This window comes from Rattus rattus, chromosome 17 (genome assembly GCF_011064425.1).
Source record: "Rattus rattus isolate New Zealand chromosome 17, Rrattus_CSIRO_v1, whole genome shotgun sequence".
Taxonomy (NCBI): domain Eukaryota; kingdom Metazoa; phylum Chordata; class Mammalia; order Rodentia; family Muridae; genus Rattus; species Rattus rattus.
Genome location: NC_046170.1, coordinates 2,118,742 through 2,135,887, shown reverse-complemented (window position 1 = coordinate 2,135,887; position 17,146 = coordinate 2,118,742). Strand labels below are relative to the sequence as shown.

Genomic DNA, 17,146 nt, shown 5'->3' with positions numbered 1-17,146 from the left:
GGAAGCACCACGAGGATGTGGCTGGAACAGCGATGCCAGGACACAAGGATTTTAGGTGGAAACTAAGAGTTTCAACAAGAATGTTGCTCTGGGTCCTGATGTGGTGGTGCACGTCTGAATCCCAGCCCCTGGGAGGCTGATGAAGGATGATCTCGAGTTTGAGGCTAGCCTGGGTCACATAGCAAGACCCTGCCTCAAGGCAAAAGGAAAACCGCACCACTCCCAATTGGTTTGCCAGCCATGGTGAGCCATGGTCGTGAGCCAGCCATGCCTTAGTACTTCTGAGCTGGGTCTGATTGCACAGCAAGTTTCTGAATTTTCCTACCCTGCGATTCCCTTCCGGGTAAAATGGGAACAGTAACAACTATCCCCACAGAGCTGCAGGGGAGATAAACACGCCCTGCTATCCTGGTGAGAGCCTAGAGTCACAGACTCTCAGGAAGCTAGGGCAAGCAAGAGGCTAGAACACACATCAGCTCAAGCCAGCACAGCAAGATCCATTTCAGGGGGCGGTGGGGGAAAAGAATGGATGTGGGTACTTAACATTTTAAAACAAATACCAGAAGCCAGGCACTGGTGACACACGCCTTCAATCCCAGCATTCTGGGAGCAGAAGCAGGCAGATCTCTGAGTTCTAGGCCTGCCTAGTCTACAGAAGGAGTTCCAGGGCACTCTGGTAAACCAGTGCTGTAGAGACTAAGGCAAGAAGATTGGGAATTCAAGGCCAACCTAGGCTACATAGATCCAGGAAAGGAAGGAAGGAAGGAAGGAAGGAAGGAAGGAAGGAAGAAAGGAAGAAAGGAAGAAAGGAAGAAAAGAAGAAAGGAAGAAAGGAAGAAAGGTAGGAAGGTAGGAAGGCAGGCAGGCAGGCTAGCAAGATGACCTCCAGGGGGTCAAGATGCTTGACACCAAGCCTGGAGACTTGAGATTGATCCCCAGAATTCTCATGATGGAAGGGAACCAACTCTAACAAGTTGTCCTGTGACACACACACACACACACACACACACACACACAGGCATGTGCTTCCATTCCATACATAATAAATAAATGTAATGTTTTCTTCCAAAACAAGGTTTCTCTGTTTAGTCCTGTCTATTCCGGAACTCTCTCTGTAGACCAGGCTGGCCTCAAACTCAGAGATCCGCCTGCCTCTGCCTCCCAAGTGCTGGAATTAAAGGCATGAACCTCCACCACCCCACCACCTAATAATTGTAGGTTTTTAAAACTTCAGAAGGAAGAAAAGGGAGGAGCAAGTGCTGACCTATAAGCACGTTGAAATGCTTAACTGTAAACATTCTCTTGACATTTTAACATCCCTGTTTCTAGCAGTATTAGTCTACAAATCGATATGATAGAAACTGTGTCATCCAAGCTGCCCTCTGCGGCCTGATTGTTTCTCCTCTCCGCTGGGGGATGGCAGTGATGGGTAGAGTCCTGCACAGAGCAGGCAGGGGTGGAGCGTGTCCCCAGCCTGGATCCCTGAGTCAGACTTGCTGAGGACGTAACATACTGGCTATCCTGGGCCTAGAGCTGAGGCCATGCTGGAACCCTGAGACTAACCTTTAGGGCCCTTCCTCTTCTGCTCCTCTGACTAGTGGGCAGTAGGTGAGGTCTCATCTTCCCCTGAGCCTGGAGGACCTCTGTCAGTATAGCGAATGATCTTCCTCAGTTTTTTTTTAAACCTTTCCCATTCTTGGTGGGAATAAGCTCAAGGGAGCTTATGACTTAGTAAAATAAATGCCCAGGTCAGAGGTCCCTTTTCCTTCCCGTCGTATAGCTGTAAGCTATGCACTGGATTTCTCATGGTGGCCATGAGGAAAAGCATCCCAGGGACAGTTATGTCAGAGTACTTCCCAGCCTTGCTGTAGAGCAAGCCTGTGGCTGGCCTGCTGTCTCAAAAGCTCCCTGCTGGGCATAGCCAGTCAGCTCTCTAGTGCTGTGAGTCTCCTAGGAGGTACCATGCCCAGCCCCACCCCCACTCAGGAAGTACCTGATTGTGAGGAAGAAGGCCCAGGCTTTTCAGAGGTCCAAATAGTCCAGTGAGTTCTGGGTGCTCCTGCTGTAGATGTAAATATTCTCCAAAGCAAGTTTCCAGGTAAACGCATGGCCAAGACAGCAAATACACCTGACTTGGAGTCTCTACAAGAATTCAAGGCCTTGGCTTCCGCCCTTCTTTTTTTTTTTTTTTTTTTTTTTGTTGTCAAGGTCTCGTTTATTGAGAGGAATGTACAGCATTTGGCTTCTGCCCTTCTTTACAGGTGTGGGAGACATGGTCCCTCCTACCTGGAGAGGGGAACAGACGGACCTACCTGTCTGTGCAACAGCCTCCGAGATTGCTGCTGCTTTCCGTGATGGGAAGCTGAGAGAGAGAGAGAGAGAGAGAGAGAGAGAGAGAGAGAGAGAGAGAGAGAGAGAGAGAGAGAGAGAGTTAGTTCTGTGTTCTGGAACATTTAGACTAAACTTCCAGCTTCTAGATTTGGGATTGGGGTGGTGGTGACATGCAGAGGGCTTCAGGGTGCATGGAGCTTGGCTTGGGGCCCCAGGGTGAGGAGAAACCACCAGAAACTCTCCAAAAACAGCCCTAGAACCTGACCTCTCTCTCTCTCTCTCTGTCTCTCCCCAGTACCAGCCACGAAAGAGCACCCGGAGCTCCAGGTAGAAGACACGGATGCTGAAGCTGGCCCCCTCATCCCAGAGGAGACGCTCCCGCCACCTGAGAGACCACCACTGTCTCCCGCCAAGTCTGACACCCTCGCGGTTCCCGGCGCAGCAACCCACAGGTTACCCATGATGACTTGCTTGTGCTTCTGTCTGAGCTGTGCCGCCGCTAGCCCATTTGACAGATGAGGCAGACAGGAAGCAGCAGAACTCAGACCTCCTCTGTTAGCCGTGCTGAGAAGCATTCTCCGAGGAGATGTCCCCTGGGCACCTTCAGCTGCACGGCAGAGGGATGCTTTGCGGCAAATGCTAATATGTTCACACACACGCTAAATGTGACAACTAACCTCTGCCCCCCTTTATCTTGCTTTATTTCACATTCTGGCAGCGTATTGCTTCCTACAGCGTACGTGTGCTTTATAAATTGCTAGAGTCTTGCGTCTTGTTTATTTTTCCTCTCAATTTTTCTTTCCATTCAGGACTTCACATCCTAGTCAAGAGTTCACACTCCCAGGAGGTCTTAACAATTTAAAGACGTGTTTGTATCGCATCCGTTCATTTATTTAGTGTGCGCATGTGCCGTGGCGTGCATTTTGGGGGTCAGAAGACAACTTTAAGCTGCCAATTCTCTCCGTCTACCTTTACGAGGTCCTGGAGATCGAACCTCCAGTTTTTCACACCAAGCACCTTTACCCACTGAAGCATCCTGTCTGACAGGACCCAGGGTCTCGCCTTTAAACCAAACTGCTTCACGGTGCTGTCACGGTGTCACAGTTCAGGGCCACAGCCAGGCTATCCTGTGTGCCCCTAGCTGGTCATAGTGGAACTGAGTTCAGCACACTGTGCCCCGTCCTCACAGCCGGGCTTTCTTGGTAGTGTTCAGAAATGTCTGTCTTTCTTTCCCAGGTTTTGGGATCCTTCCACAAAGCAACTCATCCCCACTCTTGAGGAAGAGGGTGGGAAAGTCCAGAGAATTAGTTCTGAGGGCACCGATGTCAAACAGTTCCAAGGGCACCCCCAGCTCACAGCTCATAGTACCCAGGCCCTGGCCTGTGGACCTTCAGATCTAATCAGACAAGACACTAGTGGCTCCATCTGCGACAGTCTGTGGCTTCCTGGATGACAGGGCTTCCGTTTCATTCTCGGGGAGCCTTGCGTTAAGAGGGAAGGATTTGTTCAAAGTCACGCTGTGAGCTGGTGACTGGACTCCATGGCTTTGTCTCACAGCTGGAGGGAGGCAGGATAAAGGGGCAGGGGACTTCAGATCAGGACAAGAGGCAGAGACCTGACCAAGGGACATATACCCCCCCCATCTCATTGTGTAGATTCAGTGTCGTTTATAGAGGGAGCAATGGAAGTTGCTTAGAGTTTAAGTACTGTGCTGAGGTCAGACTCCAAGTTGCCTGATCTAAGTCGATGCTGCTCACTTTGGGACAGCCATTGAGAGTTGTGTAGACTGAGGTCCCAAGATCAGGCCCTCTCACCTCCCAAGAACCAGCTGAAAGGCAGCCATTTATTTCCCTTAGCCTGCCTTCTCTGAAGGACCCTTACCTGTCTGGGTCTATATAGGAAGAAGCTACCTTCTCAGGACGATGAGGCTGAAGAACTCAAGGCCCTGTCACCGGCTGAGTCCCCAGTGGTTGCCTGGTCAGACCCCACCACCCCACAGGAGGCTGAGTAAGTAAAGCCACCCCCAAGTCTCAAGGGACTGGTTTGGGATGAGCAGACAAGGAGAGGAGTGGGAACCGGACCGGGGTGCTTTCAGAACCCCACACAAGGTGAACCTCATGTTTCGGAGCGGCGAGGCAGGGCCAGCTCTCATGCACAGGACTTTCCTGGTTGGCCCAGGGGTTCTACAGACTTAGTAGGGTGGACTCGGACTCTAGGCCCAGATGTGTTCATTCAGCAGGGATCAGAGAGGGAGGATGCCTAGGCAGAAGTGTGTTTCTCCCCCACCAAAGATCTTGGCACCGAACCCCAAATAAGTCGGCAGGTAGAGGAAGACCATAGGATCTGCTGCAGGTCCCTACCTTGGAGTTTGCTAAATCAGATTCCCAGGCTCCATGCAGCCCTGGACAGCGGCCCTGGAAACCTGTATTTCCATAACATTCTGGTGACTGAGATAGCTGGGGTATAGGATGTGACTGGAGGCCACGGTGGCAGCACAAGAAGCTGGGTCTCCGGCATCTGTCCTAGGACTGTGTCAGGAGAAGGTACTTCCCTAGAGTTTTTCAGTAACCCTGGTCGATGTTAAGTATCCAGCCTTGGACACTGGCTGGAGGTGCCCACCATGCTCTCCAGCCATGACTCCTGTGTTAGGAAGCAAGCCCGCCTTCTCCCTTCTGGCTTTTTTCTATCCGTAATTTTATTCATTTGTTTTAAAATGCATTTGCTGTTATTCTGTGTGTGTATATGTGTCAGGGAGCACGCGTGTGCCATGGTACGAGGAGAAGTCAGAGAATAGCTTAGTGGAGTCAGTTCTCTGACTGATCCCGTGGGTTCGGGATGGAGGTCCTCAGGCTTGTGCCGCAAGTGCTTATCTGCAGAGCCATCTTGCTGGCCTCCCCCCTGTAATTGCATTCACTTTGTACTTACAGGAGTTGTAGACATTTTAGAAGAGATAGGCTCAGGAAACCCCCACACCTCACACAGTCCAGCTGACATTTTAAAACAATGAAGTTGTGTCGTGCGTGATTTTAAAAAGGATGCCTCCCCTTGCTTGGTCTCTTTGTCCTGTGCCTCAGCCCCTCAGACTTAGCTCTGAGCTCACGCTGCCCCTGGCTCCGCGTCCATCCCGCCTGTTCCTCCTGAGAATGCTTGGAGCTACCGCCCTTGTTCCACAGGCCATCTGCTCCTGTGGCTGGTCTACAGACCGCTGAAGATCACCCTGGTCTCACTCAGCTCCCACGCTAGCTCTCCTGGTCTCTGCTTGCAGCTTGCCCAGTGCCACAGTGGCCGCCCCGTGAAAGGGAAACATTGGAGACTTTCATATTTTAAAACTGACCAGATAACTCAAAGGCTGGGCAAAGAATATTCTGCTGCCATCCTCTATGACCTCTGCTGGCACAACTACTGAGGCCACAAGCTATCGGTGCCTGAGAAACCTACATGTCTGTAGCTCCTGTCCACTCCCCATCTTGTCTGGTCTCACTCCCAAACTTCTCCTCCTCTTTCTTTCCTGCTCAGAAATCCCACCGTCTTTCACCCAGTTATTAGCTTCTACCGTCTTTATTAGCCAATCAACAATTAGGGAAACTTACCCTACAAAATTGTATTTTATGTAGCAGAGCAGGGACAAGGTTCTGGTTTAATGTAAGAAAAAAATGCTAGGAATCATAAATAATAATAAAAATTACCCTCAGGATCATATAAGGAGGTCAATATGGAGACTCATGTATTAGTCAGGTAGGCTATGATGCTGTGACAAACAGGCCCTGATGGTTCAGTGGCTAAACGGACAAGATGTCTCCTATGCTGTAGTGACAGCACTAACCACCTGTGTATTTTCAGGTCAGTGGAAGGCTGTTTCATGCAATCGTTCAGGGACCCAAGGGATGGTGGCTTTGCTATCCCCGTGTAGCTTATAAGATTCTCTGGTCAAGACTAGAAAGAGAAAACTTCAACCATGCATGGCGGCATAGGTCTATAATCTCAGTCACTCAGTTCCAGAGTCTGGAGCGGGCCCAATGTTGTCAGGGGAATGCTGGATTGACCTTCCTTGGGCTCTGCTGGAAAAAAGAGGCATAGACATTACCCAGCCCAGGCCTAGGATCCTCGGAACCCTTCCTGTCTTGTGTTCATCCTCTGCTGTGTCCCCACAGTGGCGAGGACCGTGCGGCCTCCACAGCCAGCCAGAACAGTGCCATCATCAACGACCGGCTCCAGGAGCTGGTGAAGATGTTCAAGGAGCGGACGGAGAAGGTGAAGGAGAAGCTCATTGACCCTGACGTCACCTCTGATGAGGAGAGCCCCAAGCCCTGTGAGTGGGGATAGAGATGGCCACAGGCCAAGGTGGATACCCACAGAACCCCATGAACTACGACTGGGGAGGGTGCCATAAACGAATGTTTGGGGGTGTATGAGTAAAGCCCAGACTCTGAACCTGACGCTCAGGAGAGGAAGGAGGTCAAAGGTGAACGTGGCCTTCCCACAGCCAGTGTTTTAGATTCTGCTTCTCTCAGGGGGCGTGGTGACTGGTATGTCTATCTCGGTTTTGCACAGACCCTCTTGAAGCAGATGGTCTGAGTGTTCAGAAGCATCCATGACTCGCTGGGGCCATCTGAATAGGTCACCTTATAGCCCAGGCTGGTCTGGAACTCACTCAGGAGCCCCGGCTTGCCCTGAAACTCGTAGCAATTCCTCCCACGGGCAAGAAATACAGGTGTGAGCTAGCATGCTGGCCAAAGCCCTCCTTCCTTTAAGGAGTTATCTGGCAAGGTGATAAATACCTGAAATCCCTAGCACTTGGAAGTCTGAGGCTGGAGAATCACAGGTTTGGGGCTAGCCTGGAGTACATAGTAAGAAGCAGAGACAGAGAAAGAAAATGAATATGTTTTCTTTTCTTTTAAAAACCGGGTCTCACCCGTGTAGCCCTGGCTAGCCTGTAACTCACTTTGTAGACTAGGCTGGTCTTGAACTCCCTGAGCTTCCCCTGTTTCTGCCTCCTGCAGTACCACACCTAGCCCAGTGAACAGGCTTTTTGTCAGGGATAATTTCTAGGTTTTTTTTCTCTGACGAGGGTTGTATATTAGGACTCAAGTACTCAGGACATGTTATCAGAGCCTGACTTCACATTCCTAACACTAGAAGCTGTGTTGGATCCCTAAGAGCAAAGGCCTCTGTTACCAAGCACCAAAGACCTATGAGAAGCTGAGTCTTATCTCGGCCAGAGAATGAAACTGAGTCCTATTCTGAAAAGTCTGACTCAACTTGTCCCTAAGTTGAGTCCTTCAGTGTTCTGAATAAGGAAAAAGGGAGCATTGTCACAAAATGCTCCATCCGTCCAAGGAGCAAACACACAGACAGACAGACAGACAGACACACACACACACACAGACAGACAGACAGACACACACACACACACAGACAACCAGATACAGACACATACATACATACACACACAGACAGCCAGATACAGACAGACACAGACAGACAGACAGACACATACATACACACACAGACAGCCAGATACAGACAGACAGACACACACACATACATACACATACAGCCAGATACAGACAGATGCATATATACACAGAGGGACAGACAGACACACACACATACATACACAGACAGATACAGACAGACAGATACAGACAGACACACACACATATACATACACACACAGACAGACAGATACAGACAGATGCATATATACATAGACAGACAGATACAGACAGACAGACAGACACACACACAGACAGATACAGACAGACAGACACACACACACACTTCCAGCTGGGGTCTAGGAAGAGCTGGGGACTCCAGACTGCTGGGGAGAGAGGGCTTGTATACAAGCAAATTGTGTGCTAGGAAGTGGGAGGCCCTAAAGTGGGTAGGACTCTCTCCCTAGCCTCCGGGCTGAGTCAGATGCTCACTAAGATTATTCCACAGCCCCAGCCAAGAAGGCCCCAGACTCAGCCCCAGCCCAGAAGCCGGCGGAGGCAGAGGCGGCAGAGGAGGAACACTACTGTGACATGCTCTGCTGCAAGTTCAAGCGCAGGCCCTGGAAGATGTACCGGTTCCCCCAGAGCATCGACCCACTGACCAGTGAGTTCTCGTGGAGGAAGCCCCTCCCATGCAATACAGGGGTGGAGGGTCCAGTGCCACGGACAGCCTTGGCTCATGACTCCTTCCTTATACTTTCCAATGATGCCCCGTGTCCTTGCCTGGTTCCTTAACACAAGTCCTTGGACTAGGAACATGGGCCATCTTACAGACAAGGGAGCTGAACCACAGGGGAATGTGAGCTTCCTTAAGATGCAGCCAGCTAGACCCTCACCTTGACCTTGGCCAAGTCTTCTTTTTTTTTTTTTTATTTTATTTTTTAAAGATTTATTTATTTATTTTATGTATGTGAGTACACTGTAGCTGTCTTCAGACACACCAGAAGAGGGCATCAGATCTTATTACAGATGGTTGTGAGCCACCATGTGGTTGCTGGGATTTGAACTCAGGACCTCTGGAAGAGCAGTCAGTGTTCTTAATCACTGAGCCATCTCTCCAGCCCCTTGGCCAAGTCTTCTAATCTGGACATGTGGGCTCCTTCCTGTGGCCCCTGTTCCGAGCAGGGGCAAGATGGAGTTCATCAGAGTCTGCAGTGAATTCCCATGAGCCTCTGTAAGCCCATCCCATAGTCCTCCGGCCCAGCAGCCTCCATGTGTGCACCCCACTTCACAGTTTACACTGGAGTTCCTTACCTTCCCAGCCAGTGACTTCCTGTGACTTCACAAAGACCACGACAGGGGCCAGAGAGGAAGTTCCTCCAAGTTAAGCAGGGAATCACTCCAGGGTAGGACTCCCAACTCTCGCTGTCCACTGGGTTTCTAAGATACCAAGTGATCGCTAGTGATCTCTAAGTGACAGCGATCCACCCACCTGTCTGTCCATCTGTCTGTCCATTCGCCAAGTGTCATTCGCTGCTCTGGATTCCCTAAGACAGAAAATATGTTGCCAAAACTCGTTCGTGGGCTGGCAAGATAGCCTGGTGGGTAAATACGCCAGCCAAGCCTGCAGCCTAAGTTCCATCCCCAGGACCCACATGGTGACCTTTGACCTCCAACATGGTCTGTGGTCCTCAGCACCCACCCCAACCCATAAATAAATGAATATAACAAAAAAATTCTTTTTTAAATTTCAGAAAGAGGGAAAGCTACTTAGCTGGCATTTTCCAACAATGCCATCATGCCCCCTCCTCAGAAGCCTCTGTTTTTTTAGGGTCTATTAGGGACCTCCATGTCCACCCAGGCATTCATGCCCTGATCCACCTGTCCATCCATCTGTTTGTCTGTCTTCCGAGTGATGAAATCCACACAGGGATCGTCCAGGTGAAGCACCCTCTCTCGCTGGCCTTCAAGCCCACCCCTGTCTCCCCCTCCCCCTCAGACCTCATGTACATCCTGTGGCTGTTCTTCGTGGTGCTGGCCTGGAACTGGAACTGCTGGCTGATTCCTGTGCGCTGGGCCTTCCCGTACCAGCGGGCAGACAACATCCACCTCTGGCTGCTCATGGACTACTTGTGCGACTTCATCTACCTCCTGGACATCACCGTGTTCCAGATGCGCCTCCAGTTTGTCAAGGGCGGGGACATCATTGTAAGTCGCAGGCAGGCGGGGGGAGGGGGCGGGGGTGACCAGGGCGGCGGTGACCAGGGCAGACCCTAATAGCCAGGGCCTGACTGACGTTTGATGCTGCGAGAGATGAATGAAATGAATGAACAAAATCCTGGGAGCAGCTGTCCGTGGTTTGTTTGTTTTTTCTTTCACCCCTCGCATGTGTTCAGATTGTGCATATTGCGTACTATTCAAAGATGAACTGGTTCCCAGACGGTCTGATAGAGCTGTAGGAGCGGTCCAGAGAACAGCATCTGGGGCAGGTGTGCACAGCATCTGGGGCAGGTGTGCACAGCATCTGGGGCAGGTGTGCTTGCTTCAGGTTCTAGCTGAACCCCCTGCCTGAGCCTCAGCGACTGTGAATGGGGTGATAGCAGCTCCCAATACAATGCAAGGATTGCCGTGAGAAGTAGATGATGCGGGGGCAGGGAGGCTCAGGGAGCTGAGTGTGTCCTGCAGAGGACATGGAGATGCACGGACATGATGTGCTATGTGAACCAGCCCTGTACCTGTGAGGAAACCACAGCTCTAACTGGGACCCTGATGGTCACATACCTGTAAGCCTAGCATTCAGGAGGTTGAGGCAGGTAGAGCGGAGCTGAGGCTAGACCAGGATAAGTAGTGAACCCCTGTCTTAAAAATGTAGGGGGTTGAGGGTTGAGGAAGGGGTAGGAGAAAGAAAGGGGAAAGAGAACCAGGTACCCCAGGGCCTTGAGCTTCCTAGGCAAGTGCTCTACCACTGAGCTAAATCCCCAACCCCTAAGCTGCCTTTTCTTTTGGAAAGGGTTAATATTGCCTTGCTGTAAGAGTCATGGAAGAAGTCAGGCAGTTAACATACGGGGAGTGATAAGGAGTCAGCGAATATTAGAGAAAGGTTTTAACCACTTTGTTAAACTGATTAAGACTTAAGAGGGAGGGGTTGGGCATTTAGCTCAATGGTAGAGCGCTAAGCACAAGGTCCCGAGTTCGAGTCTCAGTTCCAGGAAAAAAAAAAAAGACTTAAGAGGGAGCCATGCATGGTAGCACACAGCTTTAATCCCAACACTCAGAGGCAGAGGCAGGCAGGATCTTTGTAAATTTGAGACCAGCCTGGTCCACATAGAGAGACCCTGTCTCAAAACAAAACAACAAAACACAACAAGTCAAGGGCTCTGGAGAGATGGTTCAGCAGTTATGAACACTCCCTGCTCTTCTAGAGGACACAAGTTCAGTTCCCAGCAGCCACATCGGGTAGCTACAGGGGATCCAATGCTGTCTCTGGCTTCTCTGGGCACCTGGGACACATAGGCACATACATGAAGAAAAATACACATATACACGAGGAGAAATAAATCTCTTAGTAAAAAGAATCAATCGGTAAAGAGAAAATAAACTGATTATTAAGCTGTGTGAAGCAGATTACCACGGTGGAGATTTTCGAGGGCCATGTAAAGAGCACTAGGTATGCAGCTGGTGAAACATTACAGAAGTTAAAAGTTTGCACATTGTATCATGTGTGTTGGCCGCCATAGCAATTAATGCTATGCCAACAGCTGCTTCACCCGCTGCAAATGTTATTGTAACAACAGGTACGGTGGATGAAAGTGACTCCTGCCTCAGACAACCTCAGACAGCATATGCCAGAAACAGAAGCCGTGACACCAAATGAGGAGTCTTTAGCCTCCCCACCCCCACCCCCCACCGCCCCATCAGAGTAGTTGCCAGCTCCTCACAAATAAAGTGGCTAGCAGTCCTGGGAGGAGCTGGGCACTGACAGAACAGGCTCCTAGCTCCTATGTTCCTCCATCCAGGAGATCAGAGTTTGTCTGGTGACTCCAGCAAGGCAACATTCTCATGGCTAGTCACCCCCACCTCCACTCCACCCGAAACCGCCAGGTTCTTCCCTGCAGGGCGGCTGCATGTGCCTGTGAGGTCGCCCTGCCTCTCTGGTCAGGGCTCGATCTAACATCTTTGCGCTTCCTTCTTTCAGACGGATAAGAAGGAGATGCGAAATAATTACTTGAAGTCTCAACGATTTAAGGTGTGAGCCGGGGTGGGCGGGGCACGAGTGGTTTGCCACTAGGTATTTGTGTTATGTAGTTCCTGTCATATAAAGGGAGGCTGGTCCTATCTCCCGTGGGAGTGCCCCACTCGGCCACAAGTCTTCTGAGACAGCCCAGACTGGGTGGCTCTCACAGAACACCTTTCCACGTCTGTGCCTTTAATTAGGCAGCACAGAGTCCCTTATGTCGGTTGGGAGCAGCTTCGCTGAAGGTGGCCCGTGGGGACTATGAATCCACACAGAGCGGGTTGGTGGGACACTGGTGTCCTCTCTTCTGACACTGCCCTGGATATTGTGACCGATCTCTCTGGCAGAGAGAGACATGCCCCCTTAGCCCTTCTACCCCTGGGGTTCTGTGTCTAATCCCCTGTGATGCCATTGGGATTTTAGATGGACTTGCTCTGCCTTTTGCCTTTGGATTTTCTCTACTTGAAACTTGGCGTGAACCCCCTCCTTCGCCTGCCCCGCTGCCTGAAGGTAAGGTTGGCAGATCCCCAAGGACTTTGGTTCCTCCGTGCTTGACCTGAACACTGCCACCTAGGGAAGGGATGGTGTCCCCAAGAGGAGACCCTAGGGAGGTGTGTGTCCTCTGAGCATGTCTTAGTAAGAAATTTGTTATAATTGCTAGTAATTTGGGGACATTTCTCATTAGTCTCTGATCCAGAGATTGTACTGATGTTAGTTCTTCGACTCCCTGAGTGCTGTTCCCACCAACTTAAAAATGAGGAAAGAGGCACAGAGAGGCTAAGGAACTTGCCCAGTGTCACACAGCTAGGCAGGAGTGGAATCTGGATTTGAAAGTAGGCAATCTATGTCTAACTCTGTCCCTTCAGCGATTCTCAGGGAAGGGGCTTCTGCTTTATGACAGACTCCACTCAAAACATGGGGAAGTTGGTCCTGGGAATGGCTGGGTGACTCCCCCATGGTAACAGGAGTAAGGCTGTGCCGAGGTCAGATTGGTGCCTGGCACCCATTTTATCAGTGTTTCCAGTTGTTTTTGTTTTCTGGCTGGACCCAGGGTCCTAGGAGGATCTGCTTGATTCAGAGCAGAGATCCTACAAGTGCCCTTGAAAGTGATCAGAGTAGACGACCACTCAGAACATTCCTGATCTCCTAAACAGACTTCTAGCCAACCAATTCCCCTTACACGATATTGGTGCTCCTTTCCAACGGGGAAAATTACCAACAGGGATAACCATGATCACGCTGGTTGCCAGGAGAAAGTGGGCAAAGAAGACCGGTAATCATCAGGTGGGGTAGAGGACAAGGGCTGTGCGGTCATGTCCCCACTAGGCACAGAGCTGGCCTACAGGGCTGTCCTAACGTCTTCTTCTCCCTCCTAGTACATGGCCTTCTTTGAGTTTAATAACCGCCTGGAAGCCATCCTCAGCAAAGCCTACGTTTACAGGTGAGCGTTCCCCATGCACCTGTGTGCACATAGGCACATCAATGCACACACACACACACACACACACACACACACACACACACACACACACACACCCACCATACCCCCCTAGACTCTTCAGCTACTCTCCTCCTCCCCCAGGTCTCATGGCCTTCAAAAACCAAGCCACTTCCTGGCCCAGCTTCTTTGAAAGGATATTTAGTTGGTTGGTTGGTTTTATACAGAACCAGGAATGTCTTATTTACACCCTCCCCCATTGTGACAAGGACTCTGACAAGCCAGCATTTCCATGTCAGCACAGGGAATCGAAGCCCCCACCTTAGCTCTAACAGAAGGGACCATTTGTAAGAACACATTGGTCCAAAACAGATGGAGCCCAGGACTAACTGGGCTACACTTGGGAAGCAAGGCTCCCTGTTCCTGAAGGAGCGCACGGCTCATTGTCATTTCCCCACATACACCTGATCCTCCTGCTCCTCCCTCCGGCCATGATTCCCCTTTGGACCCTCATCTGTACAAATTTCTCTGACACAGCTGGGATGATCCCGGCCCTGCATTTTGACAAGGCTTTAATCCAGTGCCCTGGGTTCAACTCCAAACACCCCTCCCACCCCACTGGTTGGGTGGCTGGGATTGGATATCCACTGGTTGGGTGATTGGGCAGGGTTATATGACTCCAACAGAGGGGAGCCTATGAGGTAGGCTTTGGGGGAGCTAAGACCTAGTCCATTCCCAGAGTTTTGCCCTCTGGGGCAAGGTGTCACCTCCATGGCTGTGACACACTCTCTCCCTCTGCAGGGTTATCAGGACCACCGCCTACCTGCTGTATAGCTTGCATCTCAACTCCTGCCTGTACTACTGGGCATCGGCCTTCCAGGGCATCGGTTCCACTCACTGGGTTTATGACGGCGTGGGGAACAGGTGAGCCAGGCTTCCCCCAGGGCATCACATGGGCGGTATTTTTGTCCTTTACAGTTAAAACCGAAAGGCTTCTAGAAAGTTGTCCTATGGCTATTGTGTTGCCAAGACTACCTTCCTCCTGAGGAGTCATTCATGGCCAAAATTCTAAAGCCAAATTCTCCTTCTTCGTCCTCTTCCTAAGCTAAGGTCTTCTGGGATTCGCTAGTGTCGGGAGAGGGTCCGGGCATGAGACCTGTTAGAACAGTGAGTGATTCTCATCCTTCCTAATGCTGCCACCCTTTAACACAGTGACCCTCTCCCATAAGATTACTTTGCCATTACTTTATAACTGTAATTTTGCTACTGTTATGAATCATAATGTAAATATCTGATATGCAGAATCTCTGATATGTGACCCCCCCACACACCAAGGTTGAAAACTGCTGTGCTAGAAAGATCTTTCCCACATACCCAAGTCCAGTAGGGTTGGCAAATACACCACACAACCTTTAGTGTGAGGAAGCAATCAGGGCAGGGGACAAGGACTTGTGGATAAAGATGTTCCCCCATAATGTCATTTGTCATATAGAAAAGAAATGGAAATGCTTCACAGAACCAACGAGAGAAGTTGCTGGTGGGAGTGGCATAATTTTAGAGCATCTGTGAGATATTGTGGTTCTCTTACCTCCTGTGGGCAACCTACTTTTTCAGATTTCAGCATTTCTAAATTTGAGGTATACAGATATGAGGTATATGAGGTATGTTTAAGACGATACTTATTTTCGTACAAAAAGCCGAATTCGTGTTGAGGATACAGGTCAGTGGGAGGAGAGCTCTTGCTCAGCGTGTGCGTGGATGGCCCTGGACACAGCCTTCAACACACATGGATGTGCATGCACACAGAAGCTGAATTGACTCACTGGTGTGCTATGCGGTCACTGCACCTTAGGACTGACGGAATGTAACAGGAGAGCATGTTCCTGCTTCTTCTCCTCATATCTATCTATCTATCTATCTATCTATCTATCTATCTATCTATCCATCTATCCCCAACATAACGGACAGCAATCAGAAAGCCCTAGCTAGCTGGGTCCCCACTGCCTAAAGCAAGGCTATGCAATTGCAATATGACATTACTCCTACATGCAACCTGAAATGCTTTAATAGCCATATTATAGACACAAAAGACAAAATTAATTTTAGTAATTAATTTAGCATATTTGGTTAATCCCAGCGACAAAGTTATCACTTCTATGTGTAATTGCTGTGTTAAGCATGAGTTGATCAGACAGTGGCGAACTTCCTCTTACGCCTTTCAAATCTTGTGTGTATCACACACACACACACACACACACAGAACACATCATTACACATGAATCTCAAGCCTCTGGCTTCTCTGCTTCTTTATGACCTATACATATTTTAAGTTCTGGGGACAAAACCTAGGGCCTTCTGTGTGGTTAACGTGTTTTTAAGACAGTCTCTCTAAGTTGCCCAGGCTAGCCCTGAACTCACTCTGTAGCTCATGTTGCCTTTGAGCTTTCTATCCTGACTAGCCTCCTGAGTGCTAGGAAGCTACTAAAGGATTCTTGTGAAGAAGAACAGTAAGGAGCTGTGAGGGTCTGATGTGCAGGCCTGGCTATGCTGTGAAAGCCCGCACGCCAGGAACAAGTTCAGAACCTGGCCTCTGGAAACACTAACAGCCCAGCCTAAAAACAAAAGCTAAAATCTGAGAATACGTCAGCGGCTCTAGATTATTTTCTGGCTTTCCTTGAAGTCTCAGAGGAGTCTATGCCCGTAATCTAAGAACCCCCTTCTCAGTGGCAGGTCAAGCTGACAGAGCTGAAAGGAGAGGTCGGCAGCGCTCTGGAACCTTCTTCCAAGGATCCAGGGGTCTAGGTGTCCTTACTGACACACTTTCTTTACCAGGGGACTTTTGTAGGCACCCCGGATATGAACAATGTACAGTGACAGAAAATTCTTCAAAAAGTTCAATAGTACAATAACCATAAATTATTATAACCATAAAATATTATAACTATATAAAAGATATAAAAGTGTAACTATAAAATATTGTAATGGTTTATAGTTCATAAATTAATTATGCAAATTAATTAATAATAACCACAAACTGCAAGTAACTAAATAAACTAAGAATTTGCCACCGTCCTCTGGGGAGGATCTGCTGTGTGCAGGAGCAAGGAGCCTTGGAAAACCAGTTCCTGCCTCTGGCAGGCTACTGTGTTCTGTCCCAGCCTGCAGCACTGAGAGGGGTGGCGGCGGCACCCACTCCAGGGGGTCCCAATATGTGCCAAGTTAGGCTAGGAACATTTATGGGAAAGCCAGGTTCGGTGTGGTTCACCGCCCAGCTGCATGAACGCTCTGCTCCCTCCGCAGTTTGATTGGCTAGATGGCTGAAGGGGAGGAGGGGCTGCTCAGTTCTACCTAAGTTGATCCATGCGCCCCCTAGTGACCAGTATTTGTACAGTAGGAAGTGTCAGGGCAGACTGGTTCTGTTATCCTTGGATGTCCGACAACTGGTGACAAGGAGCCTTGTCTAAGATGTCCCAGCTTGTCTGAGGCCTGCACGTATGTGCGCGCGCACACACACGCACCACCACCATCACCACCACTGCCGCCGCCGCCGCCGCCGCTGCCGCCGCTGCTACCACCACTACTCCAGCAGTTTCTGCTCCCTCTCAGCATGAATGCACTCTGGATGCTTGTCCCACTACCTAGGAAGCATCTGGAAGACATGGGGCAGTCAGTTCTGTTCCCTGCACCAACTGTTGACATGTGCGGTCC

General features: G+C 50.0%; 1 protein-coding gene across 2 annotated transcripts in view; it reads left to right on the top strand.

Annotated features, from left to right (window-relative positions):
* The window catches only part of Cngb1 (cyclic nucleotide gated channel subunit beta 1), a 60,906-nt gene that overhangs the window by 30,594 nt on the left and 13,166 nt on the right, over positions 1-17,146 (top strand). For both annotated transcript variants that reach the window (XM_032887711.1, XM_032887712.1), the window contains 9 exons: positions 2,627-2,783; positions 4,231-4,338; positions 6,483-6,640; positions 8,275-8,430; positions 9,766-9,974; positions 11,962-12,012; positions 12,424-12,510; positions 13,377-13,441; positions 14,240-14,362. In XM_032887711.1, coding sequence (XP_032743602.1) covers positions 2,627-2,783; positions 4,231-4,338; positions 6,483-6,640; positions 8,275-8,430; positions 9,766-9,974; positions 11,962-12,012; positions 12,424-12,510; positions 13,377-13,441; positions 14,240-14,362 — 1,114 coding nt within the window. The remainder of the gene's footprint in view (positions 1-2,626; positions 2,784-4,230; positions 4,339-6,482; positions 6,641-8,274; positions 8,431-9,765; positions 9,975-11,961; positions 12,013-12,423; positions 12,511-13,376; positions 13,442-14,239; positions 14,363-17,146) is intronic.